The 14,390-nt window shown below is 41.6% G+C and overlaps 1 protein-coding gene across 1 annotated transcript in view; it reads right to left on the minus strand.

Annotated features, from left to right (window-relative positions):
- The window catches only part of LOC122808415 (F-BAR domain only protein 1-like), a 2,144,012-nt gene that overhangs the window by 1,097,638 nt on the left and 1,031,984 nt on the right, over nucleotides 1–14,390 (minus strand). The window contains exon 10 of the mRNA XM_044079378.1: nucleotides 4,264–4,308. Coding sequence (XP_043935313.1) covers nucleotides 4,264–4,308 — 45 coding nt within the window. The remainder of the gene's footprint in view (nucleotides 1–4,263; nucleotides 4,309–14,390) is intronic.

Genomic DNA, 14,390 nt, shown 5'->3' on the forward strand with positions numbered 1-14,390 from the left:
CCTTAGTGGGTGCGAAACACTGGTGTGTGGACTATGCATGGTATGTGGTGCAGAGGGTTGTGGAGTTCTCATGTGTTTTTGCCTCTGAAGTCTCTTTGTTTAGGTTTGTTTTTTTTGAGACTCTCCGCACATGTGGATGTGTGTTGTGTAGTTGTGGGCGGTGTTTAAGGTGTAGTGATTGTGTTGACAACCTTCTCAGTGCCAGATATACTGGCTTGTGTGGGAGACAGCATATACTCTAGCTTCTTTATGTAATTGCATCTATCACAAATTCTGTTCCTAGGTGGTAGTAGTAGATGGTTGTCCGTGTACATGAGGCAGTTGCTACACTGTCTAAGGATGCTCATATCAATCAGGCTGGCATGAGAAACAGTAGGAAACTGTCCATCCATATTTGTCAGAATCTAAGGGAGAGAGGCCAGGGAGAGCTAAGGGGTAAGCCTAAAGCTCAAGTGCTTAAACCAAAACTAAGAGGCATAGAATAACACTTAAAATAATAATATATAAATAATAAACTAAAAACCCAGTTTGGGTTCTTGAAGGGCCAATCTTGTCTCCTGAACCTGATTGACTTCTTCGAATCAGTCTCCAAGCCGTGGATGAGGGCAAGGCAGTCCACACAGCTTATTTGGACCTCGCCAAGGCCTTTGACACCATCCCCCACTCTGGAATCATAGATAAACTTACTAAGCTGGGCATTAATCCCTACGTCACTCGATGGGTTGCCAACTGGCTTACTGACAGAACTCACACTGTAAAAGTAGCTGACTCCAAATCCAGCTCCTGACAAGTGACAAGTGGAGTACCTCAGGGTTCAGTCCTGGGCCCGCCCTTGTTTGGCATCTACTTCTCTGAAGTACAGGCCAACACTAAGGGACTCTGGCTAACAAAGTTCGCAGATGACTGCAAACTGGGAGACATTATTGAATCCCCAAATGATGTGGATACTCTACAAAAGCGCCTTACAGATACAGATGACTGGTGCCAGAGCCATGGGCTCAAGCTCAATGCCAAGAAATGTATAGTTATCCCCTTTGGGAAAAAACATGTACCAATGAATTACCACATAGGTGGCAGTACACTAAACACCGAAAGTGTGATAAGAGACTTAGGGACACAGGCGGACAGTGGTCTCACCTTCAATAACCACATCACCACAAAAGTCAGGAAATCCTTCTATGTGGCACACCTCACCACTAAGGGCTTTTCATCCAGAAAAAAGGAGGTCATTGTCCCACTGTACTCATCCCTCATTAGACCCATTATAGAATACAATGCCCCATTTGGTATGTACCTCTCAAGACATCTGCAGCAACTGGAAAGGCCACAGAAATACCTCACTAAAAGAATCACAGGCCTAAAGCAGATGCCCTATGCTGACCACCTTAAAAAACTCCAGCTATACTCTGTCGCATATTGTCTACTCAGAGGTGATTTCTGCTTAACATACAAGGCCATGTCAAACCCAGATCTGTTGGACATGTTACACTTAAAGAAATCCCAAACCCTCAGAGCCACACGCTCCAGGGATCTAAACTTTGTCATCACAATAAACAAAACATGCTGGAGGGATAGGTTCCTGACCCAGAGACTCACCAGACTCTGGAATAGGCTGCCCATACATGTCAAGTAGAGCACCTCCTTGGCCCTCTTCAAAAGGAACCTTGACGACTGGATGGGAGAAAGGAAATTCACCCTGGGGATCATGTCAGTCGCCCTGCTAGACAGGGGTCCAGGGAAGTAAATAATGTGGGAAGAAATAGCCAGGGAATTGTTATGGCTAGGCTTATAGCCTAGTACCAACCTATGAACCTATAAACAGGCTAAAAACAAGCAGTAATAAATGCAGGAGAGAAGATGCAATTGAACACGTTAGAGAGCAACTACCAGAAAAAACAAGATGAAGTAATAGAGTAGAAAGAAACACAAATATTGTAAAAGCAGCTGAATAAAGTTCTTTTAGTAAAGTGAAAAGGGAGAAAGGTGGTAATTCAAGGTTAAGAATGTAAGGGGGTTGGCCTACCCAAATGTTCTCTCTGTATTAGGTAGAACGAGCTAATGACACTGGACTAGGAAGTACATCCGAGATCAAATTTACAGTAGGGGCGGTCAACTGCAAAGCTACCAAGTATAAGAAACAAGACACCAATAAGGAGGGAGGATGAGAAACTAAGCTACAGCTACTAACTACACTATTTTAGGCAGAAAACATTACAGAAATGTTTATCACAGCAGAAAAACAGCAGTGGGACACTAAATAAAAGTTTGAAACAAGTAAAGGAGCAAGGAGACTCTACAGAATGCTTTTAACTGCAAACAAATCAGTTATATCACACACTCCTTGGCAGGAAATCAGAACAAACAAACAAGATGCTTAACAAATGGAGAACATTTCCAGTTAACACCTTTCACACAGTGAAACTGGCTAAAATGCTTTACAAACAAAAGTGATTTAACAGGCCCTGTAAGGCAGACAATTTCAGTGCAACAGTGTATATTTGCTTATAGCAATAAAATACAGTAAAAAAATAGCAGATAGCAGACAATAAAAAAGTGCTATAAATGGTTAGAATAAGCAATGACTAGTAAAAATAAGCAAAAAAAAAAAAAAAAAAAAAAAAAAAACAGGATATTTATTGTTATATATTACAGATCAGAGTTGCGGTCAGTGCCCCTCCTTCGTTCAGCTCAGTGTGAATAAACAGAATTCCTCTCAATGGCAGTGCCTAAATACCTGAAGGTACAACCTGAAACAACTTAAAAAAGCTCAAAAGGACCAATGAGTGCTAACTCCAAGCCCTAGACCAGTCGACCTCTCTACCAGCCAGTGGCCAATCAACACAATCCTCTCACTAAGATGAAGAAAGGCTTTTTTCTAATAGAGTATAATGTCCTGGCATATAAAACAGCTAAACCTCTTGGGAACCAAGCCAAACTGCCCCTAGAATGATATGCAGATTTAAAACTAGATATTCACTCCTGCCCCATTGCAATGTTCTCCACAAATTTGCTCCCAACAGTCTTGGATTTTGTTTCTTGCTTCACATATTTTTTGATACGTTTAGAAAATTTACTTGGCTCTCAACTGTTTACGATGCCTAGCAATGACACAGATTATTTGCTTGCATTGTTAAAGTTCTAACAGAACTATGAATAGAAATCTGTATACAAAGAATATGTTAAAGTAAAATGAACGAATAAAAGGTAAATACTGTACATTCATTATTTGCAATGGGATTTTTTATTCAGAGGTATCCAAAACTTGCTAAATTGTGGAAAGAAAAACAAAAAATTAGGAATTCAAATGAATAAAATAGAAGGGAAACAAGAGGGCAAGCAAAAGGGGTAAATAAAATTAAACAAAGATGTCATTGTGCAACTGTTTCCCATAACTTTTCAGTATTTATAGTGCCCATCAAATGGTTATGTTTTTCTTTCCTAATTGGCAGTCACCTATGCTCATCACATGCTGGTATGATCACTCCCAACTTCTAAGTTCAGAGGTACACACAATGCACATACATGCTGATTTTGGATAACTCCTTACAACAGCACCCCCAAACTCTGTCACAGAGCAAAAATCAGACTGAGATACTCCACTTTAGAATGAGCCAGTAAACACTAACAACTTTACATGCTGTACCACAACCACAAACTGCTGCACTAGGTGTGTGGACACACAAGAATGTGCTGGGGGTTGATAAAAGCATAAAACAAGAAACAGTATTTTTTTTTCCAAGGCAAAAGCATTAATTTTTGGGAAGAGGCAGTAACACTGTCTGGTTAAGGAACCTGTTCAGAGTAACAAAGTTTGCTGCTGGAAATAAAAAAAAAATAAAACATGGGACTAAATAATGAAGGTCATTTGCAGATACAAACCTAGCAGTCTCTTCTAAACAACCATGCAAATAGGAGATATATCTCTCTCAATATCAATTAGGAATTGTGTGCTTGAGCAAAACTGCACAAAACATAAAGCCTTCAAACTGAATTCATAAAGACACTCTTCTAAGCCAGAATAATTCATTGATGTACCTTAACACTTTACAGTCATCTATGCAACACATATAGCCTTTCAAGACCTGCAGGTCACCTATAAGACAAAATTTATAGCCCTATACAAATGCACTTCTTTATTTATTTTTCAATGCCACGAAGAAGACAGACAACACCTGAAGATGAAAGTAATAAAAATATAACATTTATCTACTTTTAATTATTCTTCTATTTAAACAAATCTTGAAATACACAAAACATGCTTACCTTCCACAGAGACAGATATATTGCACTCCTCAAATCCAATGGTCCCTTTAAATAAAAACAAATAAATACATCTGACTATTGGAACATAATGGCTTTGTGTCACTGTCTTACAGGAGAAGCACAACACTGTTAAAGTTGGAAAGGTATAAAACAGTACTATGAAGCACTGCATGTGCCAGATAAATTAATTAAAGTATCATTCTTTCAGGTCTGCAACAGCAAATAGCTGCTCCAATTTCAGGACATTACTGTCATATTAGTAACACACTACCTATAACCAAAGGATTTAATTTAGAAAACAAATTAAAATATACAACAAACTGGCTGTTGGAATATGTTACATTAGTATCATACACAAAACAGATTACTAGTTTTGTAAGCTGCCAATGCAACAGAATATAACGTTTTCTACACTAGAAATGATAAATTGTGGACCTTCACAGATAAGCATTTTTCCTTTCGTCATAAATTAAAACACAGTACCTTCAAACTACATTTTTCTCACTTGTAATAGCCTTGAATATGTCCACAATTTCAGACCATGCTCACTGAAAAGGGCAGGTGAGATATCAGACTGCTTACGTTAGTGCTTACTGAGGGGCAAGGTTAACAGATAACCAACAGAAGTATGTTTATATGCCACCTAAAAGTATATATTAATAAGCACTGTATGGTACACTTACTGCCTCTATGGGGGTACATAACATATAAATTCCTAAATCTATGGTACGGGTAAAAAAAAAAAATCCTCTTGTGGCCTTACCAGATTTCAATCAGCTCCATCCATCCCTTGTCCTATGCATCCTGAACAAAAACATCAAAACAGCTTATCACAAATCAAGGCTCCTCTTTCCAAGGAAGAAAGCCTCTAAACTGTTGGGATACTGGTCATTTACAATGTGCAGAAAAAAATAAATGCATGTTCGATCTGTCAAACTGCAACTCCCTTTTTGCTACAGACTTACCAAAGTGCATGTGGACACCATGCTCACATGGGCATAATACTTAGAGCAGTATTTGTATCCTCAGTAATTTTTGTAAGTCCTGCTGGCAATCCATGTAGCCTCTTCATATCCACTCCACACCACACTCCAAGCAAGACAAGTAACTCAAGCTTCTCCCTGGACGATCTTTCAATACTCAGGGTGCTAAATAGTCTAGGGAGCAGGCATCACAGATGATGCACTACACCTCTGTGAAATCAGGCCACATCACAATCCCTATCCTTAAGAAATACTTGTGGAAACAAGGCATCAACCAAGATTATTAGACACCCGGACGTTCTCTGATCGAGATGGAAGATGTATAACCAAAATATGAAGCAGGAAATGAAGAATACATAATCATCATTTTTGACACAATTTAAACTATGAATGGGAAATGAAGGCTACAAAAATTCTAGGGAGGAGTTTTTCAGATCTAAAAAGAGGGAACATTCTTGGAAACGGCTACAAAAGTGAACACAATTGGTTTTACAGATTCACCAAGTGCAAAAAAAAAAAAAAAAAAAAAACTCTGGATAGTCTTCAGTAATTGACAGAACAAGGAAAAATATCTTATAAATTTCACCTTGCTGTCTAGCAGGTACAGCTTCAGCATAGACAAAAGACAGTTCTCAAAGTCATTCACTTCCCTTCTAACACAAGGAAACCACTTGATCTCCTAGGTGGAAATGTTGAAACAATCCAGCACAATTTCACAATTATGGAAAAACATAAAAATAAACTTTTACAGGAACTTCGAGTTGCCACAAAAAAGTGATCTCCTTTGCTACGACTATGGCTATGTCATCAAAAACTTATAGAACATTTAAATGTTTCCAGTGAAGGGACTAGCTACTAAAATTGAAGAATATGTTAAACACAAGACATACCTTTTCATGCAATTCTCATATAGTGGATATAAAAAGTTTACACGCCCCTGTTAAAATGCCAGGTTTTTGTGATATAAAAAATGAGACCACAATAAATCATTTCAAAACTTTTCCCACCTTTAATGTGACCTATAACCTGTACAATTCAATTGAAAAACAAATATGTTAGGAGAAAAATATATATATAAAAAAAACTTACAATACGGTGGTTGCATAAGTGTGCACACCCTTAAACTAATACTTTGTTGTGTGCGCACACTCAAACTATTACTTTGTTGAAGCACCTTTTGATTTAATTATAGCATTCAGTCTTCTTTAGTAGGAGTCTATCAGCATGGCACATTTTGGCTTGGCAATATTTGCCCACTCTTCCTTGCAAAACTGCTCCAAATCTGTCAGATTGCAGGGGCATCTCTTGTGCACAGCCCTCTTCAGGTCACCCCACAGATTTTCTATTGGATTTAGGTCTGGGCTCTGGCTGGGCCATTCCAAATCTTTAATTTTCTTCTGGTGAAGCCATTCTTTTGTTGATTTGGATGTATGCTTGGGGTCATTGTCGTGTTGAAAGGTGAAATTCCTCTTCATCTTCAGCTTTCTACCAGATGCCTGAAGGTTTTGGGCCAAAAGTGACTGGTATTTGGAACTGTTCATAATTCCCTCCACCTTGACTAAAGCCCCAGTTCCAGCTGACGAAAAGCAACCCCAAAGCATGATACTGCCACCACCATGCTTCACTGTGGGGATGGTGCACTTTTGGTGATGCAAAGCGTTGTTTGTGCCAAAAGTACCTTTTGGAATTGTGGCCAAAAAGTTCAACCTTGGTCTTACGGGTTCATTGGTGTTTACTAGGCTAATGGCCCTGAAGCCTTTACAAGGCTAGCCCATAAAAAGTGCCCTGGCATTGTGCCGCCTGAAGTTAGTTCCCAGTGCCTCTATCAAGAAGAGTCACTGGAGTGATCCCCGGGGTGAACTTTCTATTTCTCACCCACTCATCAAGATTTCTCTTGAAGGACAGCGAGGTGCTCTGCTTGACATATATGGGAAGTCTACTCCAGAGCATGGGCAGTCTCTGGGTGAGGAACCTGTCCCTCCAGCATGTTCTGTTGTCTGAGGTAATGAGGTTGAGGTCTCTGGAGCGTGTGGTGTGGAGGGATTGGGATTTCTTTAGATGTAGCATTTCTAACAGAGCTGGGTCAAACATGGCTTTGTAAGTCAAGCAAAGATCGCCTCTAAGTAGGTGATATGAGATAGAGAATAGCTGGAGTCTTTTGAGTCTGTCCGTGTAGGACATGTGTTTAATGCCTCTTCATGAGGTACTTTAGTGGCCTCTCCAGCTGTTGCAGGTGTCTAGTGAGGTACATGCCAAATTGGGCATTACACTCAATGACTGGTCTAATGAAAGAAGAGTAGAGAGAGACAATGCTCTACTTCTTCCTGGATGCAAAACCCTTGGTAATAAGATGTGCCACATAGAAAGGCTTTCTGACCACAGTGGCAATGTGGTGGTCGAAGGAGAGGTTGCTGTTAACCTGTGTCCCCAGATCTCTTATAACGCCTTCAGTGTTTAGTGAGCTCCCATCGATGTGGTAATTAGTGAGAAAGTACAGTTGTGTACACTTACCATAAATGTAGATGTTCGAGTGTATTCACTGTTGCAGTCATTACATTTGGGTAATCTGCTGGCAGGTTGCCCTCAGTCGGCCTGAATTCCAAAGTCTTGGGTCCTGTGTCGGTTGCTGTCTCCTCTTCTATGACGTCAGGTCGTCAAGGGTATAAAACATGCAGCCAACGCCATTTTCTTTAGTTTTTCTTGCCCCAGATGTCAGGTGCCCCCAAAAAGGTAGCAAAAATAAATAAATAAATAAATAAATAATATATATATATATATATATATATATATATATATATATATATATATACATGCATCAATATAAACTTTACCTTCATCTACAAGCAAATACACCACATAGGTTGTAGAAGATAAAGAAGGAAAGATAAACTCCAGAATGAAAGGGGGGATGGCGGGAGGGTAACCTGGACTGCAACAGTGAATACACTCGAACATCTACATTTATGGTAAGTGTACACAACTGTACTATGTTCTTCGTATTTCACTGTTGCAGTCATTGCATTTGGGTAGAATCCCAAAGCTATGGTTGGGAGGCTGGAGCTAAACAGCATTAGGTGCGGCTATAAGGTCCTGCAGAACTGCAGTGGCAAAGCCTGCCCTGGACTTAGAGAGGCAAATGATAACGCTTTGTAAAGGTGTGAACAGAACTCCAAGTAGCAGCCTCTAGAATGTCTGTGGTTGGTACTCCTCTGAGAAAGGCTGCTGAAGTAGCTGCAGCTCTGGTGGAATGAGACCTAATGCCCTTGGGCACAGGTTTACCATGGTGTAAGTAGCAGAAACGGATGCAGTGGCTTATCCACTTTGAAATTGTCTACTTTGAAACAGCCTTTCCTTCTGATCCTGCAGCATATGTCACTAGTAATTGCTCAGTTTTTCTTAGAGCTTTAGTCCTGCTCAAGTAGAATCTTAGCTGTCTGTGTACGTCCAAGGAATGCAGAATTCTCTCTCCCTTGTTCTGCGGATTTGGATAAAAGGTTGGCAGATGAATAGTTTGGTTAAGAGCCACACTGGAAACCACCTTAGGCATAAATGTAGGATTTGTCCTCAGAGACATCCTTGTCTGGGTAAAATATGATAAAAGGCTCTACAGCCATGACGGCCTGTAGCTCTGAAACCCTTCTTGCTGATAATTGCTAGTAGCAGAGCTGTTTTCCATGATAAGAACTTTATATTAGCAGTAGCAGCTGGTTCAAATGGAGGCAGGGTGAGCTTTTCCAACACATAATTGAGGTCCCATGCAGGTATTGATGATCTTCTAGGAGGCCTTACATTTTTGGCTGCTCTAAGATACTGCTTTAGTAAAGGATGAGAAAAGACTGGTGGCTCTGTATTGTAATGACCCGAAATGGCAGAGGCATGGATTTTAATTGATGAGAAAGATAGGCCTTTGTCAAGCATCTCAGTCAAGTATTGTAATATCTGAGGAATATTTGGTTCTGCTGTATCAGTTCCTTGTGCTCGATTCCAAGCACAGAATCTTTTCCATTTATCAGCATAAGATTTTCTAGTACTAGGCCTTCTGGCTTCCAAAATGACATCCATCGCAGCTTTACTGAGAGGTGTTGTTTGTATAACTACATGATCAGCCATGCTGCCAGGTTCAGTGTCTGGAATTGATTGTGCAGGATCTGATTGTTTTGCTGGGACAGTAGTGGAGGTCTTTGAGGTAAGGTCCAAGCTGGGTATTGAGACAACTTCCTTAGGATTGGGTACCAGTATTGGTGGGGCCAGTCCGGGGCAATTAGTATCATCTTTGGTTTTTCTTGTCTGACTTTTAGGAGGATCTTGGGAAGAAGAGGCAGAGGAGGAAAGGCGTAACCTGATAGTTTTTTCCAACTGAAGGATAAGGCATCCACGTTCCATGCTTGTCTGTGATAAGTCCTTGTGCAGAAGCTTTTCAATTGATAATTTTGAGGAGAGGCAAATAGATCTATGTCTGGGCTCCCCCATTTCTTTGTTATCATGCTGAAGACTTGTGGATCTAGTTTCCACTCGTGAGGATCCATAAGGTTTCTGCTTAAATCATCTGCCAGAGTATTTGGCTTTCCTAGCAGGAATTGAGCTTGAAGATGCATTTGGTAAGTCAAAGCTGTGTCCCACAGTGCCACGGCTAATCTGCAAAGGAGGTATGAGTGTGTGCCCCCTTGCTTGATTATATACCACATGACCGTGGTGTTGTCTGTCTTTATCAGCAGTTGTCCTGGATGAAGTAAGTCCTTGAAGGCTGTTAGGGCATTTTGAACAGCTAGCATCTCTTTCTGGTTGATATGTAGATGCATTTGTTTTGGGGTCCATATGCCCTGAATGCATCTTCCTGCCATGTGGGCTCCCCAGGCATAATCTGATGCATCTGTTGTTAAAGTCTGGCTGGCAGGGGGTAGAGTGAAGGCCCGTCCCATGTTTTGGTGACATGCCTTTGCCCACCATAGAAACTCCTGTTGTAGGCAGGGAATAAGAGGAATCATTGTTTCCAGACTGTGACAATGTTGACTCCATAAACATTTTAGGTACCACTGAAGTTTCCTCATATGCAGTCTTGCATATGGAATCAGTAGGATGCAGGACGCCATGAAGCCCAAAGCCTGCAGAATTTGTCTTGCAGATAACTGGGTTTTTGTTGCCATCAGTTTGAAGAAAGTAGTCAGTTGCCTTTGCTTGTCTGGCATGAGGTAAACCATCTGGGCAGTTGTATTCAAGCTTTCACCCAGGAATGTTATCTTTTGAGAGGGTACCAGTTGTGATTTCTTTTCATTTATTGTGTACCCTAGGCATGTTAGAAGCCTTTTCACAAATGCCAGGTGTTGAAGAAGAATGTCCTTGTTCTCTGCTTGAATGAGACAGTCGTCCAAGTAAGGATATATTTGGATACTTCTTTGTCTGCAAAATGCAATTACTGGTGTCAGGCACTTTGTAAAGACCCTGGGCGCAGTAGATAAGCCAAAGGGCAGTGCTGAGAATTGGTAATGCATTAAGCCAGCCTTGAATTTGAGGTATCTTCTGCACGACTGCCTTATTGGGACATGCAGGTATGCGTCTTTTACGTCTAATGTCACCAGCCAAGCATTCTTGCCCAGCATGGGCAGAAGCTGCTACAAAGTCAGCATTTTGAATTTTGGAATGTCCAGGTATGTGTTCAAAATCGATAAATCCAGTATTGGCCACCAGGTCTTGTCCTTTCTGGGTACCAAGAACAGTGTTGAGTAAAAACCTTGTCCTTTTTCCTGTTCTGGTACTGGCTGAATGACCCCCATATCCATGAGGGACGTAATCTGTTTCTGTGCCACTGCCCATTTGCCACTGGCAGAGTATGGAAATGGAATCTGTATCCCTGTGATACTATGTTTAACACCCACTTGTCCTGTGTTATTAACTGCCAATTCTGAGCAAAAAGTGCTAATTTTCCCCCTAAAGGTGCTGCCGAAAGATAAGTGCTTGGTGTAGGCAGAGGGAAGTCATTGGGACGGTTTTCTGTAAGTTTGCACTTTATCTCCTCCCGATTTGGAGGTAGAAGCTCCCCGTTGCTTTGACCTGTATGAATCTTGTGCCTGGTATCTGGAACCCTTAGGGCGTCCAGATTTGCCCCTTTGAGCTCTGTCTGACATAGGAAAGGACCAATTTTTTGTAGGCCAGTGTCTACTGAATCTTGGTGGCTGCACTTGTAAGAAGTCTTTTACAGTTTGCATAGACTTAGCTTTGTCTTCCATTTTCTTTAAAACCTCTTCTGCCTTAATACGAGATTATCATGCTGTAAAGGTACATCTAGCAATTTAGCTTTAACATGATCAGGCAAATTTTGTTCCTTTAGCCAGGCATGCCTCCTAATCACAGATCCAGTAACTATGGCCCTGCAGGAGGCCTCTAAGGAATCAAAACCACATTGCAAAGTATGCTTTCCAACCTGTTCAGCTGCATGCAATAATTCCTGCAATTGTTTATTTTCTGCACATTCAGAAATCAACATCATTTTCTGTTTCAGCAATCCCATAACATGTTGTTGATACTTAAGCATATGAAATTGACAGTTTAAGGCCCTAATTGCCAAGGTTGCAGATGTATAAACATTTTTCCCCATCTGTCCAGTGCCCTTGAATCTCTGTCAGAGGGGGTAGGATTGTTTGCTGCTGAGGCCTTAACTCCCTTTGGACCCTGCAAAATAGTTTCAGGATCAGCAGCAGGGTTTCTAAATAAAAATTTATGCGAGTCAGAGACACTGTAGTATCTATCAGGCTTGCTGGGAGCCGGAGGTAAGGAGTCAGGGGTCAAGCTTGACTCCAAAAACACATCATCCACAATGTCTAAAACAGGGGGAATGGCTAAAGGCCTGTGCTGAGGGAGAAGGAGGAAATCCCTGAGCCTCTTTTTTGATTCGGAGAAATCTTGACTCTCCCAGTGAAAATGCTCCCTCAAAGTATGCAAGGTTTCTCCAAATTAATAATCCTCAGGAGGTGATGCAGATGGTATAGACTCCTCTGCATCAGAATCCTCATAGGGAGGTAAAGATAATTCCTGATCAGTAGAGGAATCAGAAAAAATAGAAACCTGATCTGAAGATTCATAATCAGTGTCTTGCCTAGGCATCTTATCTGGTGGGAGATGGGAACCCCTGATCAAGGTAATAAGGTCTTCAGCCATTTTGATCATTTGTTTTTTAGGCATAGAGGTATGTGCATGTGGCTCATGCGTTGTTTTTTTAGTTTTAGAAGTTGCTTTTGTCTTTGGTTTTGCAGCTGTCATCGGTTTGATATACAAATGTTGAGGCCTGAAAACCCCCTCAGAAGCCTGCTCAGCGGCTCCGGACCCATCCGAGGGAGATACATCCGTGGGTCCAATACTTTGAGTATCTCGCGGCATGCCGGACTCCACATGGGTGTTGGTAGAGGCCTGCGACTCTAAAGTAGTGGGTATCAGGGGCTGCGAAAGCGCCTCAATGAGTACCGGCGAACCAGCGACTGGCTTAGGAGAAGATTTGTCATTGGTTTTGGACCTAGACTGTCTTTCTCTGTCCTTTTCTTTGCATTTTTTTATGTTGCTATCAGACGACATTTCTGGGTAGTTAAACCTGTTTCCAAAATACTTTGAGGCAAAAATATACCGATGCTTAATAGTGCGTTGGTTAAATCTAGCACAAAACTGACAGCCAGGCACGTTGTGATCAGGGCCTAGGCAAGGAATACAGTATAAATGGAAATCCTTATGAGGTATTTGCTTCCCACAAGTAATACAATTATTAACTTTTTCTGACATTGGTATGGAGCAAGAAAAAAGTTTCCGCAACAGGGTACTTAGCTTTAGTGAAGACTTTGGTTCTGAAACTCAAACTTGAACATTTTATGAGTCGGCCGACCGGCATTTGCGAAATGCTTCTGCTTCGGGCACCGCGCGGCAAGAAAGACTAAAGAAAATGGCGTCGGCTGCATGTTTTATACCCCTGACAACCTGACATCATGAAGAGGAGACAGCAACTGACACAGGACCCAAGACTTTGGAATTCAGGCTGACTGAGGGTAACCTGCCAGCAGATAACCCAAATGTAATGACTGCAACAGTGAAACACGAAGAACATCCGAGTTTTTATCAAAGGGGATTATGACATTTTTTGGCATTAAGCTTAAGGCCATGGTTTCGACACCAGTCATTGGTCTCAGTGAGGCTTTTCTGTAGGATATCTGCATCACTTGGGGAGTTAATAATGGCTCCCAGCTTGCAGTCGTCTGCGAACCTGGTCAGCCAGAGTCCATTTGTGTTGGCCTGGACTTCTGAGAAGTAGATGCCGAACAGGAGAGGACCCAGGGCCGATCCCTGTGGGACTCCACTTGTGACTGGTTGGCAGTCTAACTTGGAGTCTACTACTTTCACACTGTGACTTCTATCTGTGAGCCAATTTGCAACCCACCTACTGATATAGAGGTTGATGCCTAGTTTGGTGAGTTCATCAATAATTCCTGACTGAGGAATGGTATCAAAGGCCTTGGCCAGATCAAGGTAGGCTGTATGCACTGCCATACCTTTATCCACAGCCCTGGTGACTGAGTCAAAGAAGTCAACCAGGTTGAGCAGGCATGATCTCCGTTTCACAAAGCCAAATTGCCTGGGGTCTAGAATTTGTAGATTTCCTATATCTTTGTTAATCAAGTCCACGATGATGTGCTCCATAGCTTTACATATCAGACTCGTCAGGCTAATGGGGCGCTAATTCCCAGGGTCTATAGTTCCTTCCCCTTTATGGAGAGGGATGACTGTAGCAGTGCACCATTCAATAGGGATGAAGCCTGAGGTGAGGCTGTAACTGAACAGGGAACACAGATGTGGTGCCAGTTCGCTTTCTAGCTCATGTAGAATACAGCCAGGGATATTATCGGGTCCCATGGAAGCTGTACTCTTGGCCTTGGACAATGCAGCTTTAACCTGTGCTGCAATAATGCTGGGTGCCTGGCATTCTTCCGGTATTGTGATTGGTCCTTTAAGGGGGAGAGGGGGGTAAAGTTGGCACTGAATCTGTCAGCCAGTATGTTGGCAATATCTGTTGGCTCAGTATAGGAGGTACCATTGTGCAGTAACTCAGAGCAAATTTGGGTATTGCCGTGGAGGTTCTTGATATAACTACAGAAGGCTTTGTGACTGTTT

This window comes from Protopterus annectens, chromosome 8.part0 (genome assembly GCF_019279795.1).
Source record: "Protopterus annectens isolate FY-2018-M chromosome 8.part0, PAN1.0, whole genome shotgun sequence".
Lineage (NCBI taxonomy): Eukaryota > Metazoa > Chordata > Ceratodontiformes > Protopteridae > Protopterus > Protopterus annectens.